The sequence below is a fragment of the Sander lucioperca genome, chromosome 13 (genome assembly GCF_008315115.2).
Source record: "Sander lucioperca isolate FBNREF2018 chromosome 13, SLUC_FBN_1.2, whole genome shotgun sequence".
NCBI lineage: Eukaryota > Metazoa > Chordata > Actinopteri > Perciformes > Percidae > Sander > Sander lucioperca.
Window position 1 is genome coordinate 8,605,399 of NC_050185.1, and position 18,409 is coordinate 8,623,807.

At 39.3% G+C, this 18,409-nt stretch overlaps 2 protein-coding genes across 2 annotated transcripts; both read left to right on the plus strand.

The window, feature by feature from the left end:
• The first annotated feature begins 1,310 nt into the window (after positions 1–1,310).
• On the plus strand, positions 1,311–6,986 carry LOC116058253. The gene is made up of 4 exons (XM_031311017.2): positions 1,311–1,397; positions 5,113–5,304; positions 5,582–5,667; positions 5,776–6,986. Exons 1-4 carry the CDS (start codon positions 1,311–1,313, stop codon positions 6,728–6,730), a joined length of 1,320 nt encoding a protein of 439 aa, XP_031166877.2. The 3' UTR covers positions 6,731–6,986.
• A 2,367-nt stretch (positions 6,987–9,353) lies between these two features.
• LOC116058235 (vesicle transport protein USE1-like) lies at positions 9,354–18,010 on the plus strand. Its single transcript, XM_031310988.2, has 8 exons — positions 9,354–9,507; positions 9,653–9,702; positions 9,793–9,871; positions 10,013–10,165; positions 10,643–10,658; positions 10,788–10,818; positions 11,077–11,293; positions 17,828–18,010. The coding sequence occupies exons 1-8, from the start codon at positions 9,478–9,480 to the stop codon at positions 18,008–18,010; spliced, it is 759 nt and encodes a 252-aa protein (XP_031166848.2). The 5' UTR covers positions 9,354–9,477.
• Positions 18,011–18,409: the final 399 nt, after the last annotated feature.

An 18,409-nucleotide genomic window follows, 5' to 3' on the forward strand; every position in this document is an offset into this window, starting at 1 on the left:
ACTAATCGATTCACTCTCACACAGAAGACAGATGAAAAACCAGATAGACACACTTTCCAGACAGCTCTTTAAAATAATTTTGCTAGACACCAAAACTGCTTCTCTTTTTGTAGTTAGCAAGTATTTCAAACCAGGCAGGCCACACATCAGACTTCCACCGTTTGTAAAGTAGCTTTGCAGTGTTATGAGAAGTTAGCAACAGCAATATCTAGGCTAGAAACCCAATCGGAACATTTTAAGTTACCAACTCCTTTCTAACTAGACATTTTACTGTAGACACATTTTGCTTAAGGCCAAAACTACTTTTCATCTTGAAGTAGCATCGCCTAGTCTACTGAAACGAACTAACGTTAGCTTGCTAGCACTAGCAAATTCTATTGGGCCTAATTTCATTGCTAGACAACACTGTTTTCTTTTCTTTTTTGTTTATGCAGTGTGTAATGTATGTAAACAGGGAGAAGTTTTCAGGTTAGAGGCCAGTCTAAAAGCAGCATTGCCATCACCCATTAGCAGTAGGATGATTGGATGAAGATTGGGCCGATGTATTTGTAATACATATGAATGGTGTTTCTGCCTATGCAAATTAGGACATATTCAATGAGTGTGGAGCTCATTTGCATATTCAAATTCATTTCAAAAGAAACTTGTAATACAAAAAAAGTTACTTTTCATGTATAATTTTACTATGTAAAGTTTTATTGTGGTAGGAGTAAAGGAAAAAATGAAGCCTATTTGGGTGTATTTTGGCCATATTCGATTAGTGTATAGCTCATTTGCATATTAAAATTAATTTTCAAAGAAACTTGTAAAACAAAAAAAAGTACTTTTCATGGGTACTTTCATTATGTAAAGTTTCATTTTGATAGGAGTAAAGGAAAAAAATAGCCCCATTGGGGTGTATTGTTGCCTGGCCTTATTGGCACACATCTCGGATTGATGAGAATTTAACATATTTCCTCAACTAGGATTTCTTAGGACTTTTAGTATGTTGTTCTGGATACCTCATAGAAATTATCTAAGCTGCAAAAAATCCTTTTACAAGTAGTCTGTCGTAAAACGCTACTTTGCCTGGACTATTAATGGTCATTTTGGATATTGTTATTATCAATATTGAGCCTAAAAAATGACTATTGTCAGTATAAAGCACTACAATGCATGTGTTCTTGGTGCACACTTTCCAGTGAGGAGATGTAATCTGCCAAAATAAGTGAAAAAAACTAGATGTGTCAGGCATTACAATTGTGCTTCACATGTAGGCTCAACAGACAAAGTTGTAGAGGATAAACTGGTTTTTGCTTGGTCTGACCTGAATGCTTACAGTCAGTAAGAAAAAGACGAAGAAGCAGACAACCTGTATAGATATAGAGTGGCTGATAGCAGATGACAGATACAGGCAGGTGAGTGATCAGGTTACATTCAGGGAATAGGCCTTTTTTTCCCTTTTTTCTACAGTACACAGTTTGACTTGTCATAAAAAGCACAGGTGTTGCAAATAACTCTAACGATGGCTCTGTTCTATGCAAGTGTCCCAGTAAGACAGGACAGTGAGCCAGTTAGCGAGCATTCACTATACCAGTACCCTGAAACTGAAACAGCTAAATGGAATTCAGCCATCATTCATTGTATTAGTTACACTTGTGCTGCTCCTACTGAATCAGAATCAGAATCAGAAAGGGCTTTATTGCCAAGTACGTTGCACATACGAGGAATTTGTCATGGTGTTGTTGGAGCATGTCACACATACAAATATAAGAAGGATAAAAAGATATAAACAATATAAGTATAAACATATACACACAGTACGTATTAATAACGATAAAATAAATTTAAATAAATAGTAAAATAAGTTAAACAGTAGTGAAAAGGGACGCTACAGCAGAGTAGGTACAGTGGCATGAGGAGTCAGAGGTGTAGTATGGAGAGAGTCAGGGTGGGTTCCGAGCCTTGTTTAGAAGGCTAGTGGCGGAGGGGAAAAAACTGTTTATGTGGCGTGAGGTTTTGGTCCTGATGGACCTCATCCTCCTGCCAGAGGGGAGTGGCTCAAAGAGCTTGTGTCCGGGGTGGGAGGGGTCAGCCACAATCTTTCCAGCACGCTTCAGAGTCCTGGTGGCGTATAGGTCCTGGAGCGGCGGCAGATTGCAGCCAATCACCTTCTCTGCAGACCGAATGACACGCTGCAGTCTGCCCTTGTCCTTGGCAGTGGCAGCAGCGTACCAGATGGTGATGGAGGATGTGAGGATGGACTCAATGATGGCTGTGTAGAAGTGCACCATCATTGTCTTTGGCAGGTTGAATTTCTTCAGCTGCCGCAGGAAGTACATCCTCTGTTGTGCTTTCTTGACGAGGGAGCTGATGTTCAGCTCCCACTTGAGGTCTTGGGAGATGGTAGTTCCCAGGAAGCGGAAAGACTCCACAGTGTCGATTGTGGAGCCACAGAGGGTGATGGGGGCAGGTGGGGCTGGGTTCTTTCTGAAGTCCACAACCATCTCCACTGTCTTTAGAGCGTTGAGCTCTAGATTGTTTTGGTTGCACCAGGTCACCAGGTGGTCAGCCTCCCACCTGTAGGCGGACTCGTCTCCATCAGAGATGAGTCCGATGAGGGAGGTGTCGTCCGCAAACTTCAGAAGCTTGACTGACTGGTGACCGGAGGTGCAGCTGTTGGTGTACAGGGAGAAGAGCAGAGGAGAAAGAACGCAGCCCTGAGGGGATCCGGTGCTGATGGTCTGTGAGTCGGAGACGTGTTTCCCCAGCTTCACATGCTGCTTCCTGTCAGACAGGAAGTCAGTGATCCACCTGCAGGTGGAGTCAGGCACACCAAGAAGAAGAAGAAGAAGAAGAAGACCTGCCCAAGCTAACGATATCAGACGTCCACAGACTCGTCCGAAAGGGATGCTCTGCCCCCCGGAGTAAACGGGAAAAGGGGTACAAGATGTACTTTTCAAGTTTTATTGGCAACTATGAAGGTAAGTTTGAAATTTACCGCAAAACACATTCACATTGTGGTATCGCTAACTAGCTAGCAGTAGCTATGTAGCTAACATTTAGGTCCGTTGTCCTGTAGATATTTTATATTTGTTTAGATCGGGCTAGGGCTGAACGATTAATTGCATTTGCGATAATATCGCGATATGTTAAAACGCGATTTTCTAATCGCAAAGGCTGCGATTTGGTCACATGACTCGCGAGAGCAAATCAGTCTGCACTCCGCAGAGAAAGCCTCAACTTAGCATGCTAACGCTACACTGTACCTTGAGCTGATTTCTGTCATTCAAACAACTCTGAGTTGTAGTTTAAAACTTTTACAGCCATTTTAATAAAATGAAGGGTTTTATTCTGGTTCGAGTCCATACGTGCAGTTAATGGATACAGACACGCAGAACTGAAGGCTCGGTTGGCAACTAGCTCTGATTAGCGGTTAGCTCCGGTTAGCTCCGGTTAGCGGTTAGCTCCGTTATAAAGATATGGAGTGGAGGAGCTGCCACTGAGAGGGGTAACAACCAGACTCTGATAAATGACGTTCGGGGAGCTTTCACAGCAGCGTGGCCGGGTTTTTCAACGGTTTTATTAGTACAGTTAATCCCACGGCAAGAACACCATCAACTAGCTAACGCAACGATAGCCTCTCTGAGCAAGTGCACACGGCAGCACGCAACTTCACGAGGGGGAGGGGCTGGAGGCAGCTCCTCTCTGTAGACTGTAAAAAAAAATACGCTGTTGTGTGTGTGTATATACTATATTTTTACTTTTTTAACTGTGTAGTGTGTAATTGTGTGTTGTTCATACTATAAAATGATTTATTGTTTGTCTTTGTTGAATAATACAGAAGACAAAGAGCTTAAAAAAATAATCGAAATCGCAATATTTGGGAAAAAAATCGCAATTAGATTATTTTCAAAAATCGTTCAGCCCTAGATCGGGCGCAGAGAAAACATAACCTATCGCTATCGGATACTACGTTTTGACAGCTGTCAAGTTAGGATTAGTATGAGGTTGTCAGATGTGGGACTACCGAATAGTGGTTTGAGTATTTATTTTTGGTTAGTGTTGTAATGTATTGGTTCAGAAAACTAGAGACAAGTAGCGCAACCGCTCACCAATGGCCACGATCAAGATTATTTACCACCCTTGTCCGTTCATCAGGTTGTTAGATCGACTGTACTGTGTTGAAAAGAAGTCCAGTGTGTTTTGTCTAACATTACATGAATGATGTTGAATTCCCACAGTGTCAAACAAAGACCCTGCAGGGAGGGTGACCGTCAGGGCTGTATGTCATAGGTCCATGAGGAAGCATGAGAAGCCTCACGACCTCAGAGTAGGGAGGAAAACATGTGTTTAACCAGTTCAAGTCAGATTCTGGGGTATTTGTGTGACTATAGTTGGTGACGTGGATGTAGAATAACAATAATAAAACTTAAGTCTGTTTATTTGACATAAACCTGAACTATACTTTCATGGACACCCCAGCAACTGGTTGTTACTGCTCCCGTTCTTTGGAGCATAAGTTTAAGTAAGTAATAAGTTTAAGTAGGCCTGTTCATGATGGGTACATTAGTCAGTGTGAGGTAAGAGCTGATTTTGTACCCTCAATCTAGGCTATACTAACCTGTTCATCGCTTTACTAACACTGTTGTTCTAACTGTATTATAACTTCAAGACAATATTTTAAGAGATTAGTGAGGCAGGCTTATATGTTTTGGTTGTTCTGGTAGCCTAATGAATCATACTAGGGTGCAATTATTGAACTTAAAAACAGTGGGAAAAGTTAAATAAATCAACAGTAAAAAAATTACAACTGTGAACTTTGCCTTAATACTTTTTCCTATTTAAACTATTTTTTTCATTCAGAACACAAGAGAAAATAAGAGTTTACTTACAAAACGTAATGAGCTAAATTATTTTTTCTCTCGATTATTCTGTTTTTGTGATCATTGGGAGCCGAAATCATAATCACAATTAAATTTTGATTAATTGCACAGCCCTAAATCATACAGCTACTATTTGCTTGAACGGTTAGCCTGCTCTCATCTCTCACCTTTTAGTGTTTTTTTTTTTTTTTATAGTTATCTAATGACTTAGTCTAATTGTAATACTAAAATCATGTTTTATTCATAGATTACTTTTGAGGACAGCTCACCAATTCAAATTGCTGTGGCTGAGTGCTCCTGTGTGGCTGGAACCGCTCTCTGCAACCACAGTGTTGCACTACTGTATCAGACCACAAAGTACACGTTGCAACTGAAAGCGGTACCGCCTGTCCTCAGCTGCACAGAAACTGAGCAGCGATGGCATAAACCACGACGACTAGTAAGTATTTAGGAACTTAGGCTAGTTACAAATTGTTAATGTTTCATTTATTTTTTGGATATAAACTCTACCCATCTTGTTTAAAAAGCACAATGAAGACAAAACAAGCCCATCATTACCACATCTATTACAGTTAGCTATGGTAGGGCTGCCAATCACATTAAGAGGGCATTGGAGAAGCCTGTCTGGTGTATTAGTGTGGTTAACTTGTGATGGTATGTTATGGTGGCTAACCAACTTCTGTCCTTAAGTTTTCTTTTGTTTGTTTACTTGATAGGGTGTGAAACCAGGCAGAGTGAGTAACATGGTCTTCATCTCAACAAAGCCCAAGTCAAGACAGTACACAGCTGCTGATGGTGTAAGGTAATATTCACTGTCAAGTAATAATGTATTCTGCAGTCATTGTCAGATTATTTTTGTTTTGAGTTATTCTTTTGTTTTTCTCTAATTATGACATAACTGTTTTCAAAGGAGCAAGCGCTACAAAGCAGTGCGGGGGGACTTGCCAGACCCAGATGTTCTGAAGGTCGACGAGGCATACCAGGACTTCACGGCAGACCTTGCTCCGCTAATTACAACACTCTCTATAAGTAGTGATGTCCCCCTCGTCGATTCAGCCTTTGGGACCGTTCAAGAAGGCAGCCCCATTTCATACCAGCACCCAGTGCCAGTGAGTAGGATAATCATCCACCACCCAGACGCACCCCCTCCACCACCCCTGCCGTTAGATGGTCACAGGCTGGACCCAACCACATGTTCCTTTGTGTGCACTCACCAACAACACCTAAATGTAATGTCGCTTAACATCACTTTCGACATGGCAAGATCCATCGAGATGGCCACGAGGGAACAGAGTGGCAGCGCAGGGTGGCACAGCCTGAGGAAGATGAGGCTCACCTCCTCCAGGTTCCGGGAGGTGTGCCATGTCCGAGGTCACAGCTCTGCAGAGAACCTTGCAGAACGCATCCGCAAAGGTGGGGTTCAGACAGCCTTGATGAAGAGGGGGCTGGCACTGGAGCCAGTAGCTATTCAGGAATATGCCCACATTAAAAACATCAACTACTGGCCATCAGGATTTGTCATCCATCCAGATGCTGCCTGGCTCGGATCCTCTCCAGATGGTGTCGTTTTTGATCCGACGGAGGCACCACCATTCGGGCTGGTGGAGGTGAAGTGCCCTAACGTGAAGAGCTATGTGGACTGCGGGTACCTGCACATGAAGAGTGGCGCCTTGTGCCTGAAGCCGGGCCACAGCTACTATTGGCAGGTGCAAGGCCAGCTGCTTATCACGGGAATGCAGTGGTGCGATTTTGTGGTTTTTGCAGAGGAGGACCTTCTTGTACAAAGAATTTATAAGGATGCGGAGGTCGCTAGCGTTATAAGGGAGAGGGGGGATTATTTCTTTTTCTATCATTACTTGATCTGATCTTTTAAAAACCAATGGTTCATTCAATTAGTTCTGTTTCAATCAGTTGATAAATGTTCTTGTTCTGGTTTTATTGTTCATCTTTACAAATCTATACATAACCCGAAGTGATAATTGTTCAATAGGTGTTGAGATTTCATTGTTCAGTTTAATAAACCTCTACAAAACCAAAGCCAATGTCACTAATGCAGACCTACAATTGACCCGAGACCATATCTTTTGTACTGATTGAATTGAGAGTCTGAGTGTAAAAAGCTATGTGGATTGTTAAGTGGATCATTGAATAAGTGTTGTTCAATATTTCCTTATTAAATTCTACATGTTCTAATGTCATCTCTGGTGTGTTTTCATTTTCATTTCAAGTCAGTAAAATCCCCAAGCTAATGTAATGATAACAATGACACAGAATGTTTTTTAAGAAGCAAGACAGATATTTACTGTTTTCCTGTTCAAATGCTAACACACTGCTGTCAAAACTGTTGACCACACATTCAGAACAGAATAGATTTCAGTCTGGTTCCTATCAAACACTGCTGATTGAAAGCCTAAGCAGATGTCTTGTTTTAGACTAGTTAGTGAACATATATGGTATTTATACAGAGAAAGCTCAGAAAGACATTTTTTGTACACAAACACCAAATAAGAATGAGACAATTATACACTGTACCGTTTGAGAGAAACAGGTAAAAGAGCAAAGATACCAACATGTCCAGGTAAGATGTCTGAGGTTATGTACACACCTATAAAAAAAACAAAAAAACCCCACATCTTTACGATAGTAAAACTGTGTTCTGTTTTTCAGAAAGTAATGGAGGTGAAAGCACTGGAAACACCACATTCATTAGAATTTAGAGATTAGTATTGCAGACATCCAATGTGATGAAGAAAACGTGCCACATGATGCTGGAGAGAGGCAGCATTAGTCACACTATTCTTTGTGTACCTTACGTAGAAATTGGTATATTATAAAATCTATATCTTTTCTTTAAAGAAACTATTGAGTAGTGTGAAGTCACTCAAACTGTAAAGATGAAAAGTTTGTGATTTCTGTATTGGTGTTTGATGCCAGTGTTTTTATTCTCAGTGTGTTCTGAGTGACACTGTGTGTGTCTCAGTGTGTTCTGAGTGACCGTGTGTGTTATCTCAGTGAGGATTGTTCATAGTGTTTGGCTGCACTGAGCCTGTTTTGAGACGTGTGTTAAGAGTTGTGTTGCTGTGAATGAGTTTAGCAGGTGATGTGAACTGTTTAGCTCAGGTGACTGGTGGTAGTGCAGATTGTAGTTAAGAGTTTTGCACACGTGGCTTCAGTTGTGCCCACTGTCGTTTAGCAGTCAAGAAAACTAATTCATTGCTGAGTTGCCCATGCCTTCACTAACGGCCCATTCTGATAATTGACCAGGAAGCAGGCCACACTGAACAATTCATCAATGTTTCCACATATAGACAGTGGTATGTCCTTGTCGAACAGTTTGTTCTCTTTCACTCTCCTTATGCACCTCTCCACATGCACTCTCAGACGTGCAATTGACTGTGTCTGTCTGACATCCACTCGACTCATTTGTTGTTTGTTGCTGAGAAAGGCAGGCCGGTACACCTTACAAGGAGCAATGTTGTCCACAACAAACTCTTTGTCTACCATGATCGCCATACCTGGCTTCAGCAGCTTTACAATCCCAGACAGCTTGAAGATCTTGCGATCACTCATAGAACCTGCATACAGTCCAGACACAAAGGTGACAGCACCGTGGGGTGCCATGCCAATCATGGCCTTGAATGTAGTGTGTGATTTGTAGGTAGAGAAAACCTCACTCTGAAGGAGCAGAGAGGATGGCGTCTGACAGAATATCTCTGTACAATCAAGGACCACCTGTGTATCAGAAAAAGCTGCAAACTCAGGTGGCAGGTGAGCTCTCACTGTCTCTGGAGGAATCCAAAGGCGCTTGCTTCCCAACAGGCAGTACAGGAAATGAGTCCATGTGGAGATGATCCGACTTGCAGTAGTGCGGTGAATGCTGAACCTCTCTGCAAGGTCCCTGAGAGGAAAACCCACTGACAGGTACATGAGGAACAGCAGACACTCGTCAATGGGTCTCAGTTTCTGTTGAGATAGAAAAACAAAAGTCACTGTTTAGTTACCTTGACATTGTTATTACAAAGTATAAATCAGAAGATAATACCAACATCAGCTGGTTGGCTTTTACTTTTTTAACACCTCCCTCAGAGAGGCACACACTGTAATCATCTCATCTCAAATATGGACAATTACTTCTCTTTATTTTACTGCACTATAATCATCCCAACATAGACAATCATTTCTCTTTGTACATTACACTGTACATTTCATATTTCATATTTATTTATTATTACTATATATTTGTTTTTATTAATATATGTTATGGATAATATATGTTGTTGTATACCTGGAGTGGTAACAAAAATAATTTCCCCCTGGGATTATTAAAGTATTTCTGATTCTGATTCTGATTTTAGTTAGATGTAGTAACTCCACAAACCAAAAGGGGCAATTACGAAATAAAATTTCATAGTTACATTAGGCCTAGCTACAACTCTATGCACGTCATGTTACCACATTTATTGTTACCTACCGTTGTTGTTGTAATATTACACAGTGCATTTCAACAGTTAACTGTTAAAATTGGTAACGTTACACTTCATATTCACACTTTAGCACTCAGTTTCCAGTTTATTAGATACATCTAGCTAACACTAATGCAGTGTTATACAACATGCCTGCAATAAATCCTACCTTCATGAAGGTTATAATATATGTTGATTAAACTTTATGCAAAAGACAGAGGCAGCTTGGCATCTCTGAAGTTCACGTCTGTTTAAAACTAAATAAATCTAAACAAATGTCAGCTGACGTATACAACCACTGTTTGTGTGTTTTCTCTCCACTAGTATGTTGGTGCCCTGGAGGAGATGCTGGTGGCTCTGAGGAAAAGCCTGAGGTAACATCTCTCATGACGGTCGTGCATCTTAATGTTTTATTATTGCTCATATGTAAAACCCAAGTCAATAACAACCTGTGCTTTTCGCAGCAAACCCACAGCGGAAATGCTGACTGAATACACAAGAAAAGTAGATTTTCTGAAAGGACTTCTTGAGGCAGAGAAACTGGTCAGTGGCAATATTTTACAAGTTCATCATTTTCAAGATTACTGGCATTTTCCACATTATTGCCACTTTAATATTCATGGCAGTACTTTCTCCTGTTCAGACAGTTTTTTGATCTCATGTCGTTGCTGTCCTCGTTCACAGTCTTCACCAACAGAAAAAGCTTTAGCTAATCAGTTCCTCGCCCCCAGACGAACACCCACAATAGCCAATGAGAGGATGCCTGTCTCTAAAACTGTCCACATGCAGACGAAGGCCCGGTGTACAGGAGAGATGAGGGACAAGCTGCTTGGCACGGTAGGATGAGATGTACACGATTGAGCTAAAATGCAGAGTGGTCAAGATATAAGGTTCACTACTGAGATTTAAACGCTGATGGATGACATCTGCATTGTTTTGCTCACTACTTTCCTCGCCACTGTCGCACTAAATGCTTGCTCTTGGGGGATTTACTAGAATTGTTGGGTCCTTTTTGTATGTTATAGAGTGTGGTCTAGACCTACTCTATCTGTAAAGTAACTTGAGATAACGCTTGTTATGATTTGATACTATAAATACAATTGAATTGACTCCACCTCCAGATAGTAGTCCATTTACAATTTGTTCACCATTTCAAAGTTGGACAGTTTAGCCCCTAGGCTGCACTGCATTTTAGAGTTTGGCTTTCCAAATGAAATACTTATAATGTTTGGTAGAAAAACTAGATTTAAAGAATAAATAATTAAGGCCCCGTTCTGTCCAATTCACACATGTCCTTCTTTTGTGTCCTTACAGGGGGTATCAGGCAAAGGTAAGAAATAGTTTTAATACAAAGGCATCTTAAATTCAGTGTCTTGACTGAAAAATGATACTTGATATTTAAACAGGCTAATCTTCTGATTGAGAGTGATATGATGAAGTTCTCCTTTCCTCTCTATAGGCATGTCAGACACCGACTTGCGAAACAGAAGGTAAAGCTGCACATATTATTTCTTGTCTCAAAGAACTAATGTATACTGTATTTATTTATTTATTGAGCTACATATAGGGCTGTAACAAACCGTGATTGCTGCTGTAAAGTTCAGGCTCGTTCCAAGCTCTGTTAAATCATAAATCCCTCCTCACTGCCAACTGCTTTTCAAACGATGGCAAACTAGGAACTTGTATCACTTTTTGTTGTAACTGTGCCCAAAATCAAAATGTTAACCAGGCTGTCCCACCTTGTGCAGAGGTCTTCCTCTGGATGAGCGTCAGTCTGCTGCAGAGCTGGAGGCCATCCTGCAGCACCACCACAACCTGCAGGAGAAACTTGCTGAGGACATGCTTCACCTGGCCCGCAACTTGAAGAACAACACTCTGGCAGCACAGAACATCATCAAACAGGACAACCAGGTAACTGCACAGACACTATCGCAGTATTCATCACACTGTATTGACAACATTAGGGTTACTAAAATAACTTGACGGTGGAAAAAAGAATCACATATATGAAGATGATTAAAAAAAAAAAAAAAAAAGCTTGATTCAAATAGTTTGTCTTTAACCCTACCAGCCCTAAGGTCATTTTTACAGTTCATTGTCCGTCTGGTTTTATTTTCTAAAAAAGCTTGTAAAACATCAACCCTGTTGTCTACAGTCAATTTATGAACATCATTTTTTTCAGGAAAAACTGGGCTATTAGAATATTTGTGCTGCAGTGAGGTCACTTGAATGTAAAAAAAGGTTGTATGACCTTAAAGACAAATAAATAAATAAAACGGAACATGAATCTCACAGATATATATTGATATCACAGACAGATCAATAAAAGCGAAGCCAATCTCCTGTCTAAATCAGTTCCCATATGTATTAGGAGTCACACTGTGAAGAAATAAACATAGTAACTTATACAGTTGACTAAATATATACAATTCTTTTAAGAATTTATATTTAATCCAAATGTTTTAGCCCGTTATTTAACCATAGACTGTTAATATTTACAGTAAATGGTTTTAACCTTTAATACGATTCACAATCTTGTTTTCCCCTCCAACACTTACTCAGTCTCGTTTTTGTTTTTTTTTATCTGCAGAAACCAAACACATTTTTTAAACGACTTCTTCTGTCTTTTATTTTTGCTCCTGTTGCTTGTGTCGTTCGTATGGTTTAGAGCTCTTACATTATATTCGTGCGGTTGCTGAGCTGAAAACTGATACATATAAGGTACCATGTACAATAATGAGAATAATCTGGAAAACATAACTAATGTTATAACTCTGGTTTACCATGGATATATGCATATATTTGCTACCAAACTTGGAGGCTTGCAAATATCCATGTTAACAGACTGGCTAGTGTTTGCTAACTTAATGCAAGCCAATGTTGCTGATAGCTACATTTAGATTTTGGTTAAACCATGGTACCAATCCTATTTTCTTAAGGTCAAATAACAACTGGTAAATATAAGGTAGCATGCACAATAAATGACAAGAAGAAAAATAAATAAATATGAAAAAAATATATAAATATTTAAAATACAAAATGTGAATGTAATTTCAACAGCAGCACAACCTTACTGCATAATAGTTGTCTTATCTGATGCCATCACTAGGCTGATTTAAGAATTGAATTTAGGCTGCTATATTTAACAGTGAGCTCATTTCATTCAGGTGTGAGGATGGTGGATCAGGAAAGACAGGGGAAGGCAGCAGGTAGGTCTAACATTAGGTGGAAGTGTAGGGGGAGCCACTTGATACCAACAGATTCATTTCTTAATATTATTGATATGGAAAAACTAATGAAAAATCTATTACATAATGTTTGTTTGACAATATGTCTTAGTGGAGAAGAACACAGGCAAGGAGTGAATGAGACAGACATGAGGTCGGCGATGGCATCACGTAGAGATGAGACTAGTGATGACATCAGGTAGGAGTTCTGTTAGACCACACAAAACTAAATGTCCAGTATGGTTTGAAATTGTCGCTGCATACCCCTCTGACACTGGGTAGTTGCGCCACTGACCGTGACTGATATTGGTATGCAGTTGTGTGAACACTGACCTTATTGAACCAGCCAAGGCTTTTTTTTGCCAATAACCTCAGTCTGACCTTATAACTGTCATACCTGCTAGTTGAAGTTGAAGTGTCATCTTGTTGCAGGTATTGATGATACTAGTGTGACTTGAAATAATTGTACACCCTGACTCAACCATTCTCCAATTTAGAGGAGATTAGGTATTCCTCATCTGACTCTTATTGGAAATGTGTTAAGATTTGGGGTCCCTTTATTGATTATATCAGAAGGCAAATAAACTCAGCTGTAACTTTATGTACATGGATTTGCGTCCTTCTGACAGTGTAGGAAATGTAAACATATTTGGGGAGCAACTTTTGCGCCAAGTATCAAAAAAATCTTGGGGGACACTTTAAAAGCCGTCATTAGTGCACAAAGTTAGCTGTTATATGTAACCGCTCTGTTTAAGTGAGTGTCTATTAGACACTGAGATGGAAATTGAATAAAAATAAAATGATGGCTTAAAGCAACACTATGTAACTTTTCCTGCTTCGGCCCTCCTACAGGTTGTCTCATTGGAACTACAGCTAGTTGGAACTACAACTAGCTGTAGTTCCAACTACAGAACTACAACGAGCTGTAGTTTCTTACACTGTGACACCCATCCGGTCACAGCCTGCCTGAGCCAACTAGACCTGGACCCTGTGGTTATGTCCCATTACACACACACACACACACACACACACACACACACACACACACACACACACACACACACACGCCTACTCCTGTTTCTCACACTCACTCATGGATTTATACTCACACAGATTCTGAGAGCTTGCCAGGGTGTGTGTATATTTAGAGGGGGGTCATGTAGTGTTGGTACAGGAGCAGATACAAGTGGTTTTAAACACTCGGACCTCCTCTAATCCCAAGCATGCTGGTTGCTGTCGTCATCATCACTCGGGACTGGCACCACGCTACTGGCTACAAGTCTGTCCACACGTCTAAGCAGCCAGAATAAATCAATAAAGGCAAAGGTGAGGGCCTCTCACTACTTCCTGCCAATCTACATCATGATCATCATTATGTGTAATGGCTTATTAACCTCTCACCCAATAAAATCAGGTGTGATGACTGTGGCTAATTCTTTTTTACCAATATTATTGTAATTTCTCACCCCAAAACATGTCATTTGGCAAAGTCTATCATGTTACTGTTTTATCAACATCAACTACAGTATAGACCAGACTGGTTTCATGTTTTCATGGTTCCACTGACCCATCCTGCAATAAATGTGATGATAGAAAGTGAAGCACATAGAAAATTAAATGTAGAGCTCCCTGACATCTCTCACATATTACACATTTGGGGATATATATAAATGGTCTGCAGCCTATGAAGGAGGTCCAGCCCTTTAAAACACTACAGTGATTAAGGACTATATATATAAACTTCACCTGACTTTGAAGTGTGTCATACAGTGCATGTTAAATTGAGTCACTGGATAACATGACATGGAGGCTATTGAAAAAGAATTAGGCATTTTCCATACAAATATTTATATTAAATTGAAAAAAAAAAACATAAAACCCATATAAAGATGTGTGTCCTGTGTAGTGATACAATTTAGTGTTAAATTTGTCACTGTGTACAATAGATGGAAGTTATTGAAAAAAAATCATAATGTTTAATTGAAATAGCCTATTTATGTAAAATAGAAAAAACACTCAAATACTATATATATATATATATATATATATATATATATATATATATATATATATATATATATATATATATATATATATAATTATATTAATGAAGAACCACACCTTCCTACAGGCCACCACAGCCACTAACTCCTAGTGGTTGGAGAGCCAGCTTGGAGGTGTATAATCTCCCCCTACTGGACTGGATATGGAACACTAGATTGACAGTAAAAAGGAACATCTAAATTGTCTGTTAAATCTGGAGGAATTTTAACATAAAAGACATTTTTTTTCAGTTACTTATAGAGAGAACAGAACCATTATCAAAGGGACACAAAATAAGAACATGGAAATGTATTTTGATCTATTTCTGTCTATCCTAATGTCATTTGTGTCTTGATTTGTGTCTGAAAGTATAAGATATTACACTAGAGAGTACCCTTAACATTTGTCAAAATGCCACAAAAAATGAGTCAGATAGCCTACAATACCTATTGCTGTTAGTCCCACAATGCAACACTTCACCTTTGATAGATGCATACATTGCAGTTGTAGGACACCATTGTGCAAATTGATGATGATTCAGAAGTATCTAAAAATGGAATTTACTGCTAGTTCTCTTAATACATCCATGGTTCTCACTAGACAAATGAATGTTTAATGAGTAGTGAAAAAGTGGATGAGGGACCACACTAACCGTATCCTGTGTTAGTATAGGCTATTTAACTTTATGATACAAAACTACAATGTTGCTAATTTTATTTTCATTCCTGAATGGTAGAAGTTGAACAATGTAATTAAAAGGTCTATCATGTAAAATAAATATCACTTCACGTTAAAAATGAAACATGTTACGGAAAACATGTACCGACATTGATTGACCATTAAAATAGTTTTAAATGACACGCTCCAATCTTATCACACTTCATCAGTCTACTGTCACCTTGGCAACGACTAACCTACTCTGCCTGAGTTAGCCAGCTACGTATCAAAACAAAACAGTATAACGTTCATCAACATTGCACTCACACTACATGCCTAGCTACATAAAACAGTTACAGCAACACTTTTCACCTTTTAAAATAATCACACCAAAACCAAACATATGTAGAGATAAAAACAAAATTCAGTGTTTGACTAAATGTTTTATTTACTATTACCTTTGCAGTGTAACGTAATATCGTTTAAGTTCCCACACAAGTTCCAGAATGTGAAGCTCAAACTGACGCAGTATATTATTCGAACTAAAACAACAGTTGAGCTTCCCAGACATTTATATTCAAATTTTCAACTAGCAGTTGAAAGCCAGGCGTATTGCATATTACGGAGCTGATTTCAAGTGTGAAGGCGGCGTTAACGACAACCAGGTAAACTCAAAGGTGATAACTAAGACATAATACAGGTGGACAGCAATTTAACCGTAGCCAAGTTATACTTGTTTCTCTTCTAAGTGATTTTGCCACAAAGTTGAAGTTCCTAATTGGGTCACATAATCGGACGATCTGTTTAAGGTTAGACGCGTGAACGTTGATGTTAATGAGTTTTACTGCACCAATTAATTTTACTGAAATATATCTAATTTTAGTTTGGAAAACGGGCAAGGATGGCCTTGTATTAGCTAATGGACTGTACAAGTTTTCTTAATTGTAGCTAACGTTATAACGTTACAGTAGTCCGACGCGCGATGCAGCTGTTTAAACTGCTAACCCTAGCTAACGTTAATGCTAGCAAACGTTATTTCAACTTGACCAGTTGTCTAGCTAGCTAACTCACCGGTGAAAACAACATGAACAAACGTTCATAAGGATTAATATTTAAGCCGAGTTTCAGATTTTTTTTTAGTATCAGCCGGAAGACAACTCGTGTCATGCTGTTAGGCTAACATTATGGGCTAGCTAGCAGCCGAAAAGCTATGTGAGTTACAGTAACGTTAACCAGCTAGCTAGTTAGTTAATTAACGTTAGCCGTCAAAGTCGTATAATTACCTTAACGTTACACGTTTTGGTTAGCCAGGACTTAAAACTAGCATTATAGTAACGTTAGCTGACGTTACTTTGTCCTAACCGTAACTTATTTTTGCTCTTCTGTGAGTTCAAAGCTGTTTCTCTGTAAAAATTAGCTGGTAACGTTACATTTCAATGGGAAATAGTGTACTTTTTACTACATTTATTTTACAATTTTAGCATACCTTAGCTAGCTACATATTGAGATTCAACGTTAATATGCAATAAACCTGATGAACTCATAAAATTTGATGCATACCAGTAAACCTAAAATGCTACTTACACATTGATGCATGACTGAGTAATTATAATCTAAATATCTAATATCATATATAACAGTGTAAGTTTTCTGCATTATGTGACAAGTAATGCATTACTTTTTACTGGTAATTAAGTGTTTTTATATTGCAGTATTGCTACTTTTACTCAAGTAAAGAATCTGAATGCTTCCTCCACACATAAAATAATAAATACATATTTAAATGAAATAAATAAATGTATTTCTCACATAACCTGCTGTCTAACCATACAGATAATTGTCTTTTGTGTGGAGGCTTTTAGCCAACATTCGTTGATATGATGGTGTATGGAAATTTGTTTGTAGTGCCCACATCACTGCCAAATTGCATTTTCGAAAACAAAACAGCAACATATATTTTAGAAACAATAATGTCCCAGTTACTTGTTTTATTTGTGCATTTTTTTCTTGTCTGTCTCTCCGTCCCTTTCTCCTTTCTGATTGTCACCTGCCTGTTTTCCCTCTGTTTATCCACTTCCTCTCTGCACCTCTGTTTGACCTCCCTATAGTGCAGTGGTTCCTAACCTTTTTTCCTTGGCGCCCCACCTACTTATGTCTAAGAAAAGCTGAGCCCCCCCTCCGAAACCAAAGTTGAGGTAACTTTCCCTTACTTTCTTTTTTGATACAAAGGAGTTATCAGCACTTTCACGTTTCTCCGCCATGTTTCGTTCATAAAATAGTGATGCCGTGGCGGCAGGAAAAACAAGGATGATAGCAGCTAGCAGCTAGCAGCTGACCTGATGACAGCAGGGTCCCAGGTTAAGAGGTCCCGGAGGTTTGACCTACTAAGTAGCCTGCCTACAAGTTTAAGCGAGAACAAAAATATATAGTTTTTATACAGACTTTTGTATACATTATATATTCTAGTGTATTATCATAATTTGTTTAACATGTGCAAATATTTTTTTTTTTACCTCAACCTCAAACCAGATAAAGACTTGCGCCCCCCCGTGATCTTTGCCGCCCCCCTTAGGGGTCCCCGGACCCCAGGTTCGGAACCACTGCTATAGTGTATCTGTGCTTGAACATCATGACTGACTTTGAGGGACAGAAGGAGGAGCAGCGGCGGGAGGTGGCAATCACTTTCCAGAACAAGAAGTTCCCAACCCACACCTGCAGGAGGAGCAGCTGCCCTACCCGACCCTGGCCCCTGTAGTTGTCACCTGCTTAAAACCGACCAGAAGACTCGTAACTGGTGTCTGCAAGTGGCCTATAGCCCATATCCTTTCCTACTGCTTGAAGTTTAGCCTTGTCTGACACCAAAGACCAAATATGTGTTGTAATAATAATAATAATAATAATAATACAAACTTGTGTAGATATCATACCAATATATTTCTGAATGTATCTAGAGGACATACTCACCTGTCTAGCTGTGGCATATTACAACATTACAAGATTGTATAAATTGATTTGGTCATTATTAGTTATTGTGTCCCTGTGATTATAGTACATAATCATCTATACTCTGTTGATGAATAATATGAATGAATGAATAAATATAATCTTATCCTATGTGTTTTGACCTTAACCTCTTCCTCCACATGGTTTGTGT